The following is a 19,261-nucleotide window of genomic DNA, read 5'->3' on the forward strand; positions in this document are numbered from 1 at the left end:
AGAGAATCTCCGCGCATCAGCCAACAGACAGGACGATTAGGACAGCATCTGAAATCAATTCATCTGTTGTCGTTTTACATCGTTGTTCTAGGATGTTTTATCGTTTATGTTTATATGTGTTGAGGCGATATGCCATTGGCCGGATCCAAGCAACTCGCACAACCTGTCCATCAATGTGAGAGTCACTGACACAGCCTCTGCTTACTCTGACTTCACGCTTTATGTCCAAACATTAGTTGCCACACCTTATTAAGAGAGATAAGATGAGATAAGGTAGAACTTTATTTATCCCGTGGGAGCTTGTTGTGCAGCAGTTGCAGTGCAAAAGTAAGAAAGAGTGCAAATATTTAAAAAAAAAATCAATAAAGGTGCAAGTATAAACATTTAAATAATACCAAAAATATAAACTAAGGTTAACGGTAACGATCATAAGTTGCTTCTTGGTGAGTATCACACAGATATGTATGAGAAGTGGAATATAGCTACCGCATGTGTGCACAATCAAATCTCAAGTACAGGTAAGTGTATATGGTTAATTCAAAATGTTCAATGATTATGTCAGTGATATTGCGCATTATGTCTCTCGTAAATCAGAGAGTCGTAATGATTGTAATCCACGGAGAGACAATAACCCAGAGAGAAACGGAGAGAGACTGCTCTGCTATGACTCCATTATAGTGCATCTGTTCACGCAGAAACAAAAAACACAGTTGTGTTCTTACGCGAATAATTGGGGAAAAAAAAAACGAGACTTGAAATATAAAAAGCCGGTGTAGACAGCTCCATTGGTAAAAACTGGGAAAGCATCTGTTCTGCCAGACAGACGGCTGAAGAACACAGCTGGCATGGTTTAGACAGACTGCAATTAGCTAAACTCACAAGTCACTAGTTACAACTCAGTCTTAAAGGCAGTTTAACAGGAAGCCAATTAGACTGATTATCGTGCTTTGAGTTGATGTGTCCATTTTCAGAAAGCCTGTGGGTTAGCAGCTATCTCTGAGGAACTTTTCTGGTATCACAAAACTAGATCGCTTCAGAGGATCAGATCAAAAATGTGCTGACGGCCCACCTTTTCCACAGTAATTGGATCCTGACACGTTCAAACAAGTGGTTCCATTAGCAGCACTTGCCCCAACAGACACTAGATGCTGTCACCAAGGCACATATCTGCAAACGCCCACATCTATAGTATCAAATGCGGACTCTGCCGTGACTTCCGTCTGCATGGTGTGACCAGTGTGTGCTGCAGGTGCGGCAGGGTGAGGGCGAGAAGTGGTCGAGGAAGATCCAAGTAAGCTAAGCAGCAGCAACAAGCGCTTGAAGTCTTGCCACAGGCCAAGAGGCAGAGAAAGTAATTAGGGCTGCAGCTATGTTTTGTCAAGTCGTATGTGTCAATTATTTTTTTTTTTATTATCGCGAAGTCTATAAAATGTCAGTTAATAGTGAAAATCGGCCTCCATAATTGCCTGTGGTGACATCCTCAAATAACTTGTTTTGTCAGTCACTCAGTTTAGAGGCATTTAATGTACAATGCTGTAAAGAAAAGCAGCAAATCCCCACATTTAAGAAGCTCGACGCGGAAAACCGTTTGACATTTTTGCTAAACAAATAACTGGAAGGATTAATTGATTATCAAAATAGCAGGCACTTTTGTATTTTTTTGCCATCAACTAAATATAAACACAAACAGCCAAATGTTTGCATATCAAAGTGTTCCCAGCGTCTGTGCATTCAGGAAACGACTGCTTATTGGCAGTGTGCGTGGGCGAGTGTGAGAGTATTTCACCTTGCAGTGTGTGCGACGTGGACTCTGCCAGTGCTGCACAATTGGATTGCACCAATGGACCACGGATGGTGACCAATGAACTCCCTCGATTCGTCAGCGCCGCCTTTAGTGGAGCCACGTGATTGAACTGCACCGAGGAGAGGCAGCCGATGAAACCTTTCGACGACGCCCGCATCACTTCCTCACTGAAGTTCTCCCTCCCTGCAGAGATACAGTCGATAGGTGAACATGTAGGCTGTTGCTGATGGAGGCGTGTTGGATTTCTTTGATTTACAGTCATTTCACAGTCACAAAGTCAAGAATGGCAAAAGGAAGCAGACAGGAAATAAACGAACAAAAGAGCGCAGACAAACAACGGAGGGATGACGTGGAAGTTTTTCCAGCAACTGTCTGAACATCACGGGAGGACTTACTGGTGACTTTGCCCAATGTCAAGGATCTGATTAAGATCAGCTCTGCATCAGATGACAGTGTGTACTTTGTGTGGATGTCCTGGTCGATCTGGTTGAGTGGAGAGAAATCAAATAACAAGCTGATTACAAGAAACCTAAACCGAGGTAACACCAGCAGCAGCAGCAGCACATTTCAATACATTATAGATTGAGAATTATGTTCTCTGCAGCTTCACACAAAACCATATCCGCCCACCGTTAGCTTTAAAGTGGTTTAGACCTTTCACTTCTGCACTACCGTGCTGACTCAGTTGCATCACTTAACTTGATGATCTGCAATAAAACGCTGGAGGATGTGCAGTGGTACATCAACAGACCAGCTGATGACCCAGCTAAGAATAGAATTTCATCGCAGTGGAAAATTGATTTTTAACGCCATCTCTCTGTTATTGAGTGTTTGGATAGCAGGCAGAACATTTAATTCTAGTTCCTTGCTGATATGATGAGCTGTGTTATTGTGCAGAATTAGATAAATGAATTCACGTGTTGCATGTTGTTTGTTGGCTTGCTATCCTAGCTTCTGGGAGGCCTTTCTCGTGATTTACGGCAGTCACTCCTATGTAAGGGGGAGATGGTAGTCCTTGCAAATACAAAATACTTCAGTGCAGAGCAATGAAGGCTGTTAGATGAGACTGAGAGCTCTGCAAAAAGCTATTAAATGGACCGTGAGTTGAGATCATATCGTCAAACTACAAATTCGAAGGTCAAGAATGAACTTTCCCTCCAGTGGTGCAGAGGTGGTGATCTTCATTGGCTAACTCGAGACTGGAAACCATAACTGTTTTGCATTGGAAGAATTGCATTTTGGGTAAAACATTTTTGCCATCCAGATACACTGTCAGTTTAGGGAAGGGCTCCGCAGACACTACAGACAGGAGGGACGATGTGGCGGTGTGCTGCCGTTGGCTGTGAGCAGCTGCTCTATCTGGCTGCGCCGGTGGAAGACTGTGACTGTGGATTTGGTCACTGCTCGGCCTACGCTTGAATCTATGACGCTACGGCAGCTGCACTGTGACTCCTCGTTACCGCTCCTATAAACATGAGCCAAGAAAGCATCGTTAAGCCACACAGGATTTCTTTTGACCTGCGGCTTCTATCACATATGACAGATGTGTTGCCAGTACACCACGGGAACGTTCAGCCAGCGCAACCATGTCAATTTACTGCACACACAACCAACCCCTGCATGTAGCTGGTGTTACACCCATTACGAACCAAAGCACAGCCGCGGCTACAGCCTACAGCTTTACAGTCCCATGACTATACTTGTAATCACAGCTACAGTTTGTCTCAATCAGCCTAAGAGAGTTAACTAGCTCTGCTAGTGCTCCATGTAGCTGCAGTGATACAGACTTGCACCTGAGCCTACTACATAATACTATATTATAACACAGCCCAGCCTTTCTCTCAGAGGGAACGCAAAACTTATTTGCGCAAAATTATTTCAGTAAGGTAGTTCCCACCGTGACCTTTAGGGGGCTCTGCACCGCTCACCTGTACATAGAGGTTTTTCCCCACTCGTCGGATCCTGATTCGATGGAGCCGTCCGTCTGCCAGGTTACTGAGGGCGGGGCTGAACACGTCCGGACTCCTGTCCGCCTGAAGGTGATACCAGATCTGCAGACTCCCTGGACACAAAGCAGGAAAAGACATGTAGCGCTCTCCTTAAAACAGACCGCTGTAAAAACAAAAACAAAAACAAAAAAAATCCCCCTCTGAGCACTTTATGACGATTGATTCACTATGGTGCTCGTGGCTCAATGCAAATTTAAAAGCTACAGACTCAAGTCCAGTCCACTGACATGAAAACCAGACACCAGTAGTAGGCTTCAAGTGTGTGTACGTTGCATTATAATACCAAATAGGAGAAGAGAATACACCTATTTACTGAAATGATGTGGCTGCTTATTTATAAATAGACCGCTATATCTAAACTTCTTCAATTGCCTTTTGAGATATTTATCTCAGAGCTCTTCGCTCCCACACTGAATAAGTCAATATGTGCTCAGTGTTCCTCCCACACACACAATCACTGCCGGATCAAAGAGTCAGAGAGATATGCATTGTCAAGTGGAGCTGGGTCAATATTACAATTCCCGGTCTGCAGGTGAAGGGCTTTGTGTTGTGATTCATTTCAGATCCTGAGAGTGCTCCTATAGATGAAGGTCACAGCGGATGAAGTGTCTCCTCTGCCCTTCAGTGTTTACAGAGACCTGAGGAATATGGAGCATTGTGATTTAACACAAAAGAGAGACTGACTCTGACTAAAAGCCGCACATAGGTGTCACTTGGTGTGATACTCTTAAGGTTTGGATGCAGCTTGCAGCTTTGAGGCCTTCTCTTGTGTTACTGCGTTGTGATTGTACTCTCATATGATTACATGTGGAAAAAATAAACCTGATTGATTGACTTGCAGCAGGAAATACCCTGAAACAAGTTCTAAAAAAATTGTGAGGACCTTTTTCCTGAAATGTTCTCCAGACTCAAAGTGAAACAGCTCAGACAAAGCACCATTTGGTCTTTCTGTTTTTATTCTTTTATTGTCTTGTTTAGCCAGGGCTGTCTAAAATGCTTTCCTTCGGTTAATGGAGTGCTTTTATTTTTCATATGGACTTTTCAAAGATGCAGAGGAGGAGCAGACCTGCAGAGGTTAAATCTTTTTATTAGCCTATGATCAGTTTGCACACAAAGTTGTGGGGGCGACGCCAGCATTATATTCATGCAGGCAGCTGTGGCACTGCCTGTTCACTGTCAGCCTCACTTTCTGTTCCGCTCAACACTTTTCAACGTGCAACGACAAACAACTCTTTGATGCAGATATGAGATTTTCATATGAACATAACAGAAGATAAATGTATAGAACAACCAATTCATAATGGAGCTGTTGAGCAACTTTGCTTTGACACATGACAGTAAGTGGAAGATGCGTTTGCTCACAATACAGTTGCTATGTATCTGGCTGACAGCGCAGGCTAATCACTGTTTTCTCCATGTCTGTGATGAAGGCTCAGAGAGGTATACATTTATCATTGTGCTGTATGTAACCCATATGTACCGTTCTTGGCCAGGATGACAGCGATGTACTGCTGGTTGAAGGTGCTGACGGTCAGCAGCATGGTGGGCCTCTGGGAGGTGACGAAGCTGAAGGCCACGTCCTCTCTGGCCCTGCTGCTGCTTTCCGCGGAAACACTGGAGGCCTGCAAGCTTCTGTTCTGCATCACTGAGAAGGGCTCCTGGAAGGTGTAGGTCACCGAGGACTCCATGTCAAAGGACACTGACACCTCTGCACACACAGGGACGCAGAGAAAAACAGGTTTCAGTGCAGGGAGCTCTTTTTGAGACAAAGATTAAAAGAATAAAACCCAGCTCACGGCCTCCGGAGGCTGCAATGTTCATTATGCCGCATAATATTAAAGCGTTGGAAAAATCAACACAACCTTATGGTAAAAAAAAAAATATGGGTACAACTAGAGAGAAGGCACTGTTGTGAATGAAAATCTGTCCAAAAGCAATGTCTTTCTTCAGAGGTGTAGCGGTGTGTATATGCAGGTACACAAGAACCTTCTGGGCATCTTCCAGAGCAAGGCTGCAGCAAGACAATACTTTGTGTACCCAAAACTTTTGCTCCCCGACTTTAGCTTTTAAGGCCGTCCCCTCCTGCCAGGCAGCGAGTGTTCCGCCATAAATGGCACCTTGCCTGAGAAAAAGTGTTGTCTGAAGGATAAACTCGCGAGGAACAAAAGGCCGCTGTCTTTCTGTAACCCACAAACTCGGTGGAGGGGAGCACTGGAGCTAGCTAATTATGCACAGGCACAAGTACAAATATGAATATGAACACACCAAAGCATTAAAACACAGTCACGAGCTAGCAGGAGGCGCGTCTCCATGAGGAGACGATGACACAGGTAACATGTTGACAACAAAACCAGTGGCTGCAGCAGCACCACGGGGACTCAAGTGTTGTCGATCAACGTTACCTCAACAGGTGCTGAGATTTAAAACTCCCTCAGCAAACAAGCTCGTGCATCCTCTCCTTTCTATTTGACGGTCTTTTGTGAGGCTCTTTGAGACGTCTCTGCTCTTGAGGTTCCATATAAATACAGTCACTCACTTACTTAGTCCTCTGTGTTTTGGTTTGTGAAAAAAAAGGCACATTTCAAATTAAACACATAGCTCCTGGAGTTAAGAGGGAGTAGGGGAGGGTGGAAGACACAGTATGCCAACTTATACCATTACATCACTCTCTTGTTTCACGTTGCTGCAATAACACATTTACAATGACGGCGCCTCAGTAGTACCACAGTCTCTGCTAGTGGCACGTCTACTGAAGCAATGGTCGCTACTGCTGTTCAGCTGCATATCATTGCTGGGCGCCTTCTTTTCACAAAAAAGCACTAATTTATACACTTTATAAAAACCAGAAAATACAACTGACAGCTTTCTTCACAAAGAGGCAACGTTCGCCGTTCCGCCATGTGGAGCACTTTCATTATGTCAAAACGTCAACAACGCAGAGCTTTGAAAATCTGCCATCGCACAACTAAAAGCATTTATTTAAGAACTGCAAGTTACTACTGAAATTTCATGAGGTTTAACTCCCATGGATCAAAGGGAGTCTGTAACCTACAGGTGCCACATCTAATAGGCTCCTCAGCCACGACAACGCAACTAACTGTGGCAAGATCTGAGTTCTAATGAACCAGAAATATCTTTGAACAGCAGTCGGATTAGCTGTATCCTGGCATGGGCGCCACTTTCATATCTAACACGCTGAGCAGGAGGAAACAGTGTAAATAGAGCAGTGTGGTGAGCCACCATTTGCAGCCAGAATTTTCGTCTCTTGTCGTTCAAAATACGCCTTCAAACTGTTTCTCTGTACCATGTCTGCACGGCTGTTTGCTCAGCCTACTGCTCTTCTACATGCCCTGGGTGTTGGTGGGTTTCAGTTGAGTTGCCGTCTGTGCTCTGTTCTGCGCTCACACATTGCAGGAGATAATTCGGTCTAATGCATTTGAAATGTTCTCGGAGTCTGGAGTCAGGACAAGTATTAATTGCCTCTTGCGTTACTTGCATTTTTATTGATGCGCCGCAATGGAATAACCTTGACAAGGATCGATTATTTGTTTGTGGTAATCAACATTAATCTATTAAAAGAATCAAATTAAGTGTGAAGCTTTTTGCTGCCGATCGGCACTCACCTTGGTTACAGGTGGTCCCCCCGTATGCGGACTGGGAGCAGTCGCACATGTAGCCGTTGCTCTTCTCGATACACCTCCCTCTGTTGTGGCAGAGGCTGCTGGAGCCGCTGCAGTAGCCGGGACAGCCAGAGCTCACCCCTGGCGTCATCTTGGCCCTCTCCTCCAGATCGAAGCCCACGCCGTTGACGGTCAGGGTCCTGACGCAGCCCAGGAAGCCTCTCTGCTGGGACGCCGTCCCCCCTGAGACGAGGATGGCTGTTAGTCACATCTAATGCTCGCTGCCCGTGCTAAGAAGCCTCTTTGATGGCTTTATAACTATGATTCCCTTTACTGCTGATGAGGATTCACGACAAACATTTACTTAATTCCAGAGTGCATCTAGGGCAACTCTGTAGGCACTTACGCGTTGTGAAACCTCATTAAGACTAAATATACAATGCAGTGGACTAGACGAGTTTCCAAGAGACGTCCCCGTGAGATGTGAGAAATGTATCACATTGTTATGCCTAAAATTTATGTGAGAAAAAAAAACAACAACATACAAACAGGTGGGTATAATCTCCTTTCATGACCCCCTCAGGCTGAGAAAAGATACTTGTTAAACCCTGTTCTGTTTCATACGGAGTGAAACTTTGCCTGAGCACACTGCAGGATTTGATTTCCAGTTTTGAATCTGGCATATGTATCTGTGTTGTCTGGTATATTGTGATGGTAGAAACAGCAGGGCTTCCATACATACTAATGTTATTACTGGTAGCTGGAGAGGCACGTCTATTGGGTGGGGGTCTCCATGCTCTTAACCCCTGCTGGCAAACAGCAGGGGTATCTTACATGTTAATGTTACTAGCAGCAATTTATAGTGTGAGGATGGCTTTCATGCTGTTAACCCGTGCTGCCTGTTGACGATCTGGGACACACACACACACACACACACACACACACACACAGTTCATTTCTCACTTCCTGAAATTCCCTTGGTCATGTTAGCTCGCTTCAGCCTACAGATGTCCATCACACTGTGGTGTGCTAAGACGAGAACCGCGTAGAAATCCACCCCTAAAAAAGTAAATCCACTTGCTTCCATCGAGTTGCTTTATTCCGACTGTGCATGTCAACACATAAGCTGCGGTCGTCCTCAGTTGTTCACACACTGAAAAATCTACCTCTGTCACACGCTGTTTACAAAAATCTATAAAAAGTCGAAGGTCCTACTGTGCCACAGTACATAGTCTACTGTAGAGCTACAGTATATTTAACACATTTTCACAGTGGAGTAGGTGAGAAAGTCAACATTCTTGTCAGCGTAGTTCCCTTCAGTATTCCTGTTTGTGACTAACGAGCTACACTTCTCTGTCAAACAGAGCTCTATTCAAGGATGCGTTAAACGTCTTGGGTAAAATATGACAGCAACTGGTGCAATGTTGTTTTTAAACCTGTCTGGTTACGTCAAGAACACACATTTGGAGTACCATGTAGGCAAAAATCTCATAATGGCATTTTGTTTGTTTCACTGAATATATGGATATATGTTCTTGTAGAAATCTTGAGATTTTACTGACCAGGTCCTTCTTTGTGAACTGTGTACTTCGGCAATGAATGATTATTTGTTTTAAAAACCGTTTTGTGTTAAATTCACTTCTTATTTTATAAAATGTTAGTAATTTTTTATTATCTACTGTTCCAAACTAGTTCTAAAATGACAGGGAAGCCTTTATTTTCCGCGAGAATAGATGTGTCCTTGTCATAAAATGACACCTTTGTACCTTCTTATGAAAACAAGTAAATCTTCATCTAATGATGACTTCTTCTGAGGTCCGCAGAGGATTATTGCTTCCATTTGTCATTTCACTCCTCTGATAAATTATTTCTTAAAGTAAATGATCCATGAAGTGCACGAACTGAGGCCTAAAATGAAGAAGACGTGGAGAAAAAAACGAAAAAAAACCACACTTTTTTAAAACGGTATCTCTGTCTCCTCCAGAGGGCTGGTGTATTATTAAGGAGACACATTAAAATGTCAGAGGGGGAAAGGCAGCTGGAGAAATGTGAGAGGAGAAAGAGAGCAGCCATGCTCCTGAACCAGAGCAATAATGAAATAATAATAAAATACATTAGTTCTTCACAGTGGCTTACAGCATTGCATTTTTTCAAGTCTGTATTAATACAATACAATACAATACTCGCAGGACAAATGTTCATTTAAAGAGTTATTGTTAACTGTAATCACTTCTCTCCATTCTGGCTGTGAAGAGATACCTTTGTAGTGTGATTACGTTGTACGAGAGAAGTTAATATGAGACTACTGTAGTCTCAGCTAGACAAATTAGCAAAGTATCTTTGTCCTGGTAGTTGTGCATTGACAAGAAAACACAAAGAGGAACTGTAATGTCAGAGGATGCCCACTTGATTTGGAGGCTTGGAAGCTCTGAGGACTCGTGCATCGTACATTTCTTCCAGTGTGCTACAAAAGGATCACCTCAAGGCCAGTCTGGAGAGGAGGAATGATTTCAGCGCCCAATAACTCCTTCAAATCAAAGTGCATTATTAAGTACGGCATGTGAGTGTGAAGTGCAGACTGAGGCTGAAACCTGGACCTTTCCTTTAAAGCTGCTGAAAAGTGACTGCGTGACGTGAGAGGTGTTGCTGCTTGTGATAAACCCACGGAGAATTATCACCCGACTCAGGGTCTTTCAGCTCGGTGTTTTGGTTTTTAATTGCCTGCAGACTTACTGCAGTGGTTCACTCTCAGCAACCTCATTTCCAGCAGCAGGCAGCTGTTTTCAGTAAAAAAATGTTTAAAAAGAAATTACATACCTCTCTTTTTAACTTGGATTTTAATTTTGGGTTAATTTGATGGTATCCTTGTTAATGTTTTATTGTATTGTGATCAAATAGTTTTTGTTTGTTTCACTTATTGCTACTGCTGTTGCTGTTATTGCTTTATTGTTTATTTTCATCTGATCTTTGTGCTGCATCCTTGTATGAAAGGTGCCATATAAATAAAGTTATTATATTATAATGTTGTGTTAAAGCTCCCCCAAAATTGCCCCCCCCCAAAAAAATCAGTGAATCCAGGTTTAAATAAACCCCTGTCTGACGAGCCTACCTACAAACAGCTGGCTGCTGAGCCGTAAGCGGGGGTGTCCATCAGCTGGAGCCTCCAGGAAGCGGATGGGAAGCTGGTCGACCTGCAGGGAGGCCTCCTTCACGTTGCGCTCTGCCCTCACGTAGTGCCACTGTCTGTCATTCAGGGGGAGGTGAGACTTCACAGACAGGACCACCGGACCGTTTCCCACATCAAAGGAGAAAGTCACCACTGAGGGAGCTGGGGGGCCGGTGGGGAATCGTACACACACACACACACATGTGACAGCCAGGTCAGACTGAATGTGATATTAGGTTTTTTTTTATGTGCTTCTCTATCCTCCCTCTCTGATGCAATGTGATACAATGCTGCTGGGAAAACTTGATGACCTGAATAGATTTATGAGGGGGCTCAGCTGACAGCTCGTCAATATTTCACAATGTCTCTGATGCTGCAGTAATACAGAGAGGCTCCAGATATCCTGAGAGCTCCTCCCTCAGGTTAGCGAGCAAAACACACTGTAATCAACAACTCCACATATATTTCAACACCTGTAATAAATCCAAAACTAATCCACCGATACTTGAGCTACCTCTCCGAGGACTGGATATGTAACCTGTGCTTATGAAACATGCCGCATGGTAAGTACAAGCTCATGTCCCTCTTTAATTAATACTAAAAACCTTAAGACCACATGCTCAAGTAAACTGAGTCAATCTGTTGTGGAAATATGTGTGATGTGCAGCATTTCTTCCTCTTTTGTTACAGTAAGTCGACAAGGTAATTCGATGGATTCCTGCTTCTTTATTCATCTGGTGCATTCATTAAGGATTCCAGCTTCATGACATGGGTGGTGAGGAAATGCTTTTAATGTCTCCAATGACAGCATGACATTGCTGTTGACGGTGTCATTAGGATTACATCATGCTGTACGGACCTGACAGCCTGCTTCTCTGTGAAATTAACCTGTCAACTACAGTACAGCTAGCATTCCCATGTCAGAAAAAAATATATTACTGACAGCTTTTGTGGGTGTATATGTTTTTTTTGTTTTTTTCTTGCATTCTGCTTGCATGACCCCTGTCATGTACCATGTGCACGTCTCTTATTCTGGTTTGAATGTTGACTCACAGCTGAGCTCCACTCTGATGAAGTCCTTGAGGCCCAGGTTCTCCAGGAACACTCCTGAAGCAGCGCTACTCTTGAAGTAGAAGGAGATATCGGAGGCGAGCTCGGCCTGCAGGGTGGGGAAGTAGAGGTAGGAGGACTCCTGGTAGAAAGACGCTGCATTCCATATGGACTCTGAAAGAAAAGGGAAAGGGAAGATGAAAGTAAAGTGGAGGTAGGAGGCTGCGTACCAAATAAGGTGCGTCAATTGTCGAAAGTGTCTCCCTCACTTGAATCTTTTCCTCACATTTACAGCGACGACATACAAGAAAGGAGGGGTTTAATGAAACACGACATCTGAGCCGTCACCAGTGTCTGACTTCTGGTAGGAAACAGGATGCAAAGTGTGATCTCCTCCCGGAGATAGTTTGCAATGGTATAACAACATCACTCCTCTTCCTTTCCCACTGACGGAGCCCAGCCGTTATTGGGGGAGGTCCATTGTCAGGAAAACATCAAAATACAGTTTTGATCATTTTAAGCATTTTAAATATTTGAACCAACAACTACTGCTGTTGTTTTTGTGGCGAGACAGTCTTTCTGCATTATTAGAAACTAAATGCAAAGGTAAAGCTTTTTACTGTCAGCAAGACATTTGCCACATCACAGTTCATGTAAATACATTCATTATATAAATAAGAGTGTCTCATAATGTGTGCAGATTATTAAGTACATTCTTATCATATATCACAGGTGACATCACAGGTATATTGTTCCTACTTCAGCCTGGCATATCTGATGTCTTTAGGAAACGATGGGATCTCCACTTGGATGTAAAATAAAATCATGGGGGTCTGAACTACATTTGACTGCAGATGAGCTACTAAAAATGCCCTGCCCTGTGTCCACAGCTAACTCTGGGATATGAAGCTGTAAATGTCTACAATCTCTTACATATTCCAGTGCTGCTGCCCCCCCCCCCCCCCCCCCCCCCCGCCCCGAGCCCCCTTTCGGGGAACTGGTAGTTCCATCAGATTTAAAGAGGTTACAGTGCACACAGCCAGGTGTCGGACTTGCAACAGAGCAGATGAGGTTTAACTCTCTATCCATGGATAAACACAAGGCATAAAGACATCATCTGAGCATGGTTCGTCTCTGATCAACACTAAGCCTCTAAATCAAGGTCCCCATCTGCAACCAAATCTGGCACAGTAGCTTCAACACTGAGGTGATCACCTACTGTCTCCATAACAACGCAGAGGGCCGATGTGGTAGACGGCCTGCGAGCCCGTTCTGTTGGTGTCTCCGATCACTATCTGGCTCACTGGTAGGTGGTCTTTATAGGACAGGATTCCTGTGTCATTAGCCCTGCGACACACAAAACAGAAATAAATAGACAGTAACACACAGCCCTCGGGGCTGCAGGCCTTTATGGGGGTCCAGATAAAGGAAGTCATTCCTCTGCATTAGCACAGATCGCAAAAGTAAACACATTAAAAAAGGGAGCAATCTATCACAATGCAGACAACTGCTTCTGGAAATATGCAAACTGAGCTGAATCGAGAGAAGCTTTGGAGTAGATTAACATACTGTAAACAAAGACATTTGGAGAATAATACAAATGTAGAATTCAAAACTATAATGCAGCCTTTCTTTCTCCATTCAGTGCTTAGAAACTCTGATGAGTCTGATCACAACTGTAAATGATGTATGAGCTGTAATGAATCATTGCAGGGTAAGCACTGGTACATCAAATTGTTGAAGACATTCTGACACATCACAACAGATAATAAGCTCCAAAAATGTTTTATATTTATATTTATTTATATTTTATTTTTTTTAATTAATTTTTTTCTATAGATAGATGCAGAAGAAACATTGTGGATTCTGAGCTCTGTGAGTGATTTTAGTGATATTCTCTCTGAATTGATTTTTGTTGAACGCCGAATCGATGAATTGACTAATTAGTCATACATTAGTCACACGTGTCTCAAGGTGGTAGTTTATGGATATACCACAGAGCGATTAAGAGAGATCACTGATGCAGTCGTGGTGGCGGTGGTGTTGAACCGTAATGCATTATGCAGAGAAGTGTTTCTGTTATTTAGCCTAGCCTTATTGATATAAAAGGGGGTGACAAAATAACAGAAACATAGATTTCGATCAAAACAACAAAGGAGAGAAAACATTACTGAACAACAAATGCCAAATTGCATGTGCACTATGTACCATGCGTCTGCATCAGCATCACAGTTGCAGAAGTAGTTCATGTCGATGCAGTTCCCTTCCAGGCTGCAGGAGCACTGCTGAACTCCAGACAAAAAGCCTCCCCAGTAGCTCCGTCTCTCTCCCTCCCGGTCCAGCCACCAGGACAGCGGACTTCCATCTGCAACAATACACCGCACAGTCAGTGACCACTGCAGCAGCCTGATGCCTGCCAGGTCCCAGAGCTCAGGCTCAAGTAGGTCAAGGTCATGGGTTATATTTGGAAGATTTCATTGTTTTGCTTCACTGGCTTTATCTTCAAATGCAAAAAAAAAAAAAAAGATATATGGACGAGCACTGGAAAAAAGAAAAAGATTAAAAATACACAAAACAAAAATGAAAGATTTATAGATAAGCATGCTGCAGAAATCCTGTTCTGTCAGAGGCAGCTGTGCCGAGAGGCTTACACAACATGAGGTGATATAATGAGAATAAAATCAAGCAAATACAACCGGGAATGAAGGTAAATAAGAAAACCTCACAAGATAGAGAAAAGCGGGTTTCAGATAATTACAGCACACTGTCACACTTAGATGTCACACTTGCAATTTCATACATAGACACACGCATATAGACCTTTATCTATCTGTTTTATCAACTCATTTGTTTGGCTGTTAACCAAGAGCCTCATCAGCAATGGGGGCTACAAATTAGCTCCAGCTACACGCCCTTTATACATTATATCTGTTGCATTGTTTTTTGTTATGTAACAATATTTATCTGAATGGTGCCTCTTAAATAAACAAACAAAAAAAAAAAAAAAAAAAAACCTGTGCTGGAAGTCGAAGGCTTGTACAGAGACCTTCCTGCCAACCTCAAACCAAGACAAACCCATTACTTTAAATATAAATTAATACAAAAGGGATAAGAAGCCAATTACAGGACAAGCTGAGTGGAAGAAATGGAGAAAGAAAAGAATGAACAATTCAAGAATGAAAAAAAAGAAAGCCATTTCGCGAAAGAGATTTGATTACCGAGCTTTCAAGTCAAAACAGGTAATAAATAAGATACAAAAATGAATTGTGCACGATTTTCTTCATTGCATGAATTCTTTTGTTTTGATTGTCTGCTGGCATTTCATGACACGTTGTCTGCGAGTGTCAATGAGGCTACAGCCATAAAGGCACAATTCATTACTGCCACTGTGGGGTTAAGTGGTCCGGCTTCAATCACCCGTCACACGACGTGACCTTGCATCGGAGATGAGGCCAGCCAGCGAGGAAAAGCCCATTAAGCAGCATGTCACAATGCATAATCAAGTGTAATGCTGCTGCTGTGCTTTCTTTCTACCCAGCATACATCATAGCTGCATTAGGCAACGTTTTCATGTATGGAGTCTGAGGCAGCAATTACGTCCCATCTCCATCAGTTCACTCCGTTTGCGCATGTCAAATCCTGCTCTTGTGTAAATAACACTAAAATCTCCTCCTAACAGCATCTGATACCTTCCACTAACAGTCTGACTGGTGAAGCACAGAAAGGACACGGAACGATGTGGCCGGCCAGCCAACGTTGCATTACAAAGGTTGAAAATAGTACACACTTCTATCGTTTTTACCTTCTATCCCTGTTTATCCAGACACCGAGCAGGTACACAAATAATAAAAGGCAACAATCAATACTTCCTGAGGGAGAGAGTGAGTCTCACTCTCTCGGCCTCAAATTGGCTGGATATTGATAGGACTTGTTCACAGCGAGAAAGCAAGCATCTCACCCTCTCCTTTACCGGAAAGACTGGAAATTTTTTGACAACCGCCCCTTATATATATGAAGCCCCACAGTCTGCAATGTTCATCACACCCACAACAACAAACACAGAATGTGCTGCTCGAGGAATATTCAGACAGTCCACTTTTGAAATGGTAATAAAAAGCAATAAATACAAATAATCAGGACTTTCAGCTGATAAGTAAGACCCCGCTGATGGCGATATTACATCACACGACAGTCATTTGGCACTTTGGCTCAAAGAGATTGTACAGTATGTAATCTCAATAAGACCAAGAGCTCGTTATCATCAAATATTGGTGTTGCATCAATGTCAAACAACCAGCAAAGAGTGTGTTCAGAGCGCTATCTTAAAAATACAAGACACACCTGAACAGCGACTGGTTGGAGAGGCCAACATCACCATCCAGATCTGTGGCAGAGATCTTTAACTAGAGCGAAACAGACAAACTGCCTTCCAAACTCGACGGCGCGAGATTTGTCTTTCTCATTCTGTTGGTGTCCTGTTGCATGAATCACAACCCAGCAGACCAGTCAGGTGGATGAAGATGAGTGGGTGGTAGGCTTTAATAAAGGTTGTCTAAATGCCAAGCTGCCTCGTACAGCGTACCCAAACAAACAAACACCTAAACAAAAGTATCAACGCTGAGAGCGAACGAGGGTGTGAAAATAACAAGTGGGACCAGAGAACACGTCCCAAAGAAGCGCAGTCATGATCATGCGTCGTGTTAAAAGCAAACGTAAGGAACTACAGGTATTAAATAAGGAAAGAAAACAGGTGTTTTAACAATGCAAAACGTTACAAGGACATTAAATGACTGAACGGTAGAGACTGACAGGAGAGATGGCAGAGAGGAGACATGTTATACAGCTAAACTCCAAAAACTGGAGCTGAACTTCAGGGCTTCTTGGCACATACCTGCCTCTATAATCCCAGTAGGCTGCTTCGAACAGCTGCCGTGGTTGTTTTTTTCCCCCTGTAAATTAGCATAAGTGCAATTTTGTCCAATAATTAATCTGAATATGCTGTAAAGCACGTTTGTTGTCAAGAGCGATATTGTTTGTGTCTACACACTCAGCAGAAGCGATGCGCAAAGAGACGTTTCACCTTCTTCCAGAGGAGACGTCTGCGCTGAAACAACAAAGGCAGCCATCAAAAAAAATTCTGCCTGTTTCTGAAAGTGTTCACGCAGCTATAAAATAGCCGGTTTTCTGTCTCTCTTGGATGTCTGGTGTGATAATGAACTTGTTTGTTTGCGCATGCACGGCACCCGGGGGAATCTGGGACTTCATGAATGTTTCATGATTTAAGAGCAAATGTTTGGATGTTTGGTGACACCACAGGTGCCAGAGCAGTTCAAGACGAATGCACACAAAAAGATTGGAGACCACCTTTCTGGTTATTGTGAAAATATAACAAGATGAGCGAAGCAGAAGGCAGCGTGTCGAAGGGGCAGCAGCTCCTGATGTGACAACACACAAACAGCCTGGCTTCCAATTCACGACGTAACAACAAACACTTCCCTGATGCTGCAAAGTACAGAACACTCAGGACACGCAACGTCCACACTGAGGCCGTGTTCACATCGACTTCGGCCCCGTGTGAAAACAACAGCCCCAACTTTTGCCCCAACACAGTGCAACGTCACCTGGCAATGCCTGCATTGGCCAAACAAAGACGCGCAAGCACACATCTGGTGGTAGAGCTGTGACGTGAGCGCTGTGTTTCTTCTGTTTGCCTTGCGACTAAAGATAAAACAGTACAAAAAAAAAAAAAACCCTGTCTCACAGCATCATAAACCACTTAGTGTTTTGGTGCCTGAGCCTTCAAACACATTCATCTTTTCCTCAAACTAGACTTTCCTGGATTGTATTTCACGTCTCACCGGTACCTTAAGCAACACGCCTCCACCAACGCAGACCTTTGCATGTAATGCAGGGCTGTTTTCAGTCTCAACACCCACTAGACAGGCAGAAATCTGCAGGTCTACAGCAGCAACGTCTCTTTTTCCTTCCCCTCTGCTGCATCAGAGCCAACATGTGGTCGAGGGAGGGGCCCGACACGCCTGGTTACTTCACAGTGAAATCAAAAAGACATTTTCATTTCTAGATCTAATCCCACGCCCCGTGTTCAGTTATGTGTTGCCATATACCAAATGTATGTAAAACTCAACTTTGACTGTTAGCTTGTGAGTCGCAGCACCTTGCAGAGCGATGTCTTCATTAGAACATTTGAAGGCTTTCAACCTTTGTTCACTGTGTTTTTATGCAGCCACACCCACAATCCAGTTGTTTTGTTGACATAAAAACCAATGATTTGATCTCAGCTCAGTGCAGGTTTGACATTCAGAGGAAAACAATGCTCACCTTTTGTATTAAAGAGTCGGGACTTCTTGCAGTTGTAAACCACTTCCTGCTGGCACTGCTCGGACTCCGATACGATGGCTCGAAGTTGTTCAGCCGAGGTGCTGTAGTTCAACTTCATGACGTGAGGTTTGCGAAAAGAGGAGCCCTGGACTGTGACCGGAGCCGTGCTGTTGTGCGTCAACACCGTCCACACCTTTTCCTCTAAAAGGAGAAAAGTGAAAAGTCTGTTAGCGTGAACCCACAGTGAACACCGACTCTAGATACATGTTAGATTGTTTTCCTCAACAGACAAAAACAATGTGTACAGGTTCACAGTTCACACCTTTTACTCTCAATACAAACAAAAAAAAAAAAAGTGTGTTAGCCTGTTAACATGAACCTGCAATGTCCTAATTATGTCCTCTAAATACAACTGATAGCCTCGGGATACAAAAAAAACATGTTGCTCTGCTAGCACACGGCAATAACCTGTTAGCATTAACACTTCATCCACACCATTTCCTCTGAATACTAAAGCACATATTTTATTTCCTCGAGCAAAGGTCACCAACTCGACGAGACAGGTTTGTCGGACCGTTGGAAGGTGCACTTTCCCATGAAATAAAAACAAATAAGTACATTCAAAACTAAATGCAAAATATGCTTTCGTGTAATAGAACATACAAAATATAGCAAAATATCGCAGAATACTTCATAAAAATGGGAGCTTGAACTGAAGCTGCTGTTTAACGTCCATAAATAAACAGTAGATTCATGAGCTGATGAAATAAATCATATTATATTACAGTAGGTGTTTTGATTAATCATGTTGCTATGCAATTTACATCTCGGCATTAGTGAGACAGTGGGTTGTTCTGGGTTGCTGGATGAACCATCTGTGACATTTCACAAACACGAAATGTCACCAGCAGCTTTGCATCACTGGAAAAACCCAGTGGATGCATTTGTTTCCCAAGCAGTAATTTGACAACCTTCTCTCGGCCCAACCTGTGAACCTAAAAGCTTCAAACATCCTGAAAACAAAGCATACAGGTCCACAAGACTGATTTCATATACATCTAAATTAAATCTAAGTGTTTTGTACAATAAAATCAGCCGAGGAAGCCATCCTATTTCCATCCCCACTCCATTTTCATTACGTGGATTTTATGTTTACTCTGCCCCAGAGAAAATCCCTCTCCACTTGCGATTATTCACATCAGGTTGTCAGGCTTAGAGTTATTTACATTTCTAATAGATTCTTTAATTGAGGTCAAGTTGAGGCGCATCTGCA

At 43.2% G+C, this 19,261-nt stretch overlaps 1 protein-coding gene across 1 annotated transcript in view; it reads right to left on the reverse strand.

Moving 5' to 3' along the window:
- cntnap5a (contactin associated protein family member 5a) overlaps positions 1-19,261 on the reverse strand; it is a 67,931-nt gene that overhangs the window by 2,000 nt on the left and 46,670 nt on the right. Inside the window, exons 13-22 of the mRNA XM_070915363.1 lie at positions 17,989-18,189; positions 13,858-14,014; positions 12,869-12,996; positions 11,653-11,823; positions 10,543-10,761; positions 7,437-7,676; positions 5,294-5,521; positions 3,733-3,866; positions 2,200-2,287; positions 1,787-1,987 (exon numbers count right to left, since the gene is read on the reverse strand). Of these exons, the coding sequence (XP_070771464.1) occupies positions 1,787-1,987; positions 2,200-2,287; positions 3,733-3,866; positions 5,294-5,521; positions 7,437-7,676; positions 10,543-10,761; positions 11,653-11,823; positions 12,869-12,996; positions 13,858-14,014; positions 17,989-18,189 (1,767 nt within the window). The remainder of the gene's footprint in view (positions 1-1,786; positions 1,988-2,199; positions 2,288-3,732; positions 3,867-5,293; positions 5,522-7,436; positions 7,677-10,542; positions 10,762-11,652; positions 11,824-12,868; positions 12,997-13,857; positions 14,015-17,988; positions 18,190-19,261) is intronic.

The sequence above is a fragment of the Enoplosus armatus genome, chromosome 11, assembly GCF_043641665.1.
Source record: "Enoplosus armatus isolate fEnoArm2 chromosome 11, fEnoArm2.hap1, whole genome shotgun sequence".
NCBI lineage: Eukaryota > Metazoa > Chordata > Actinopteri > Centrarchiformes > Enoplosidae > Enoplosus > Enoplosus armatus.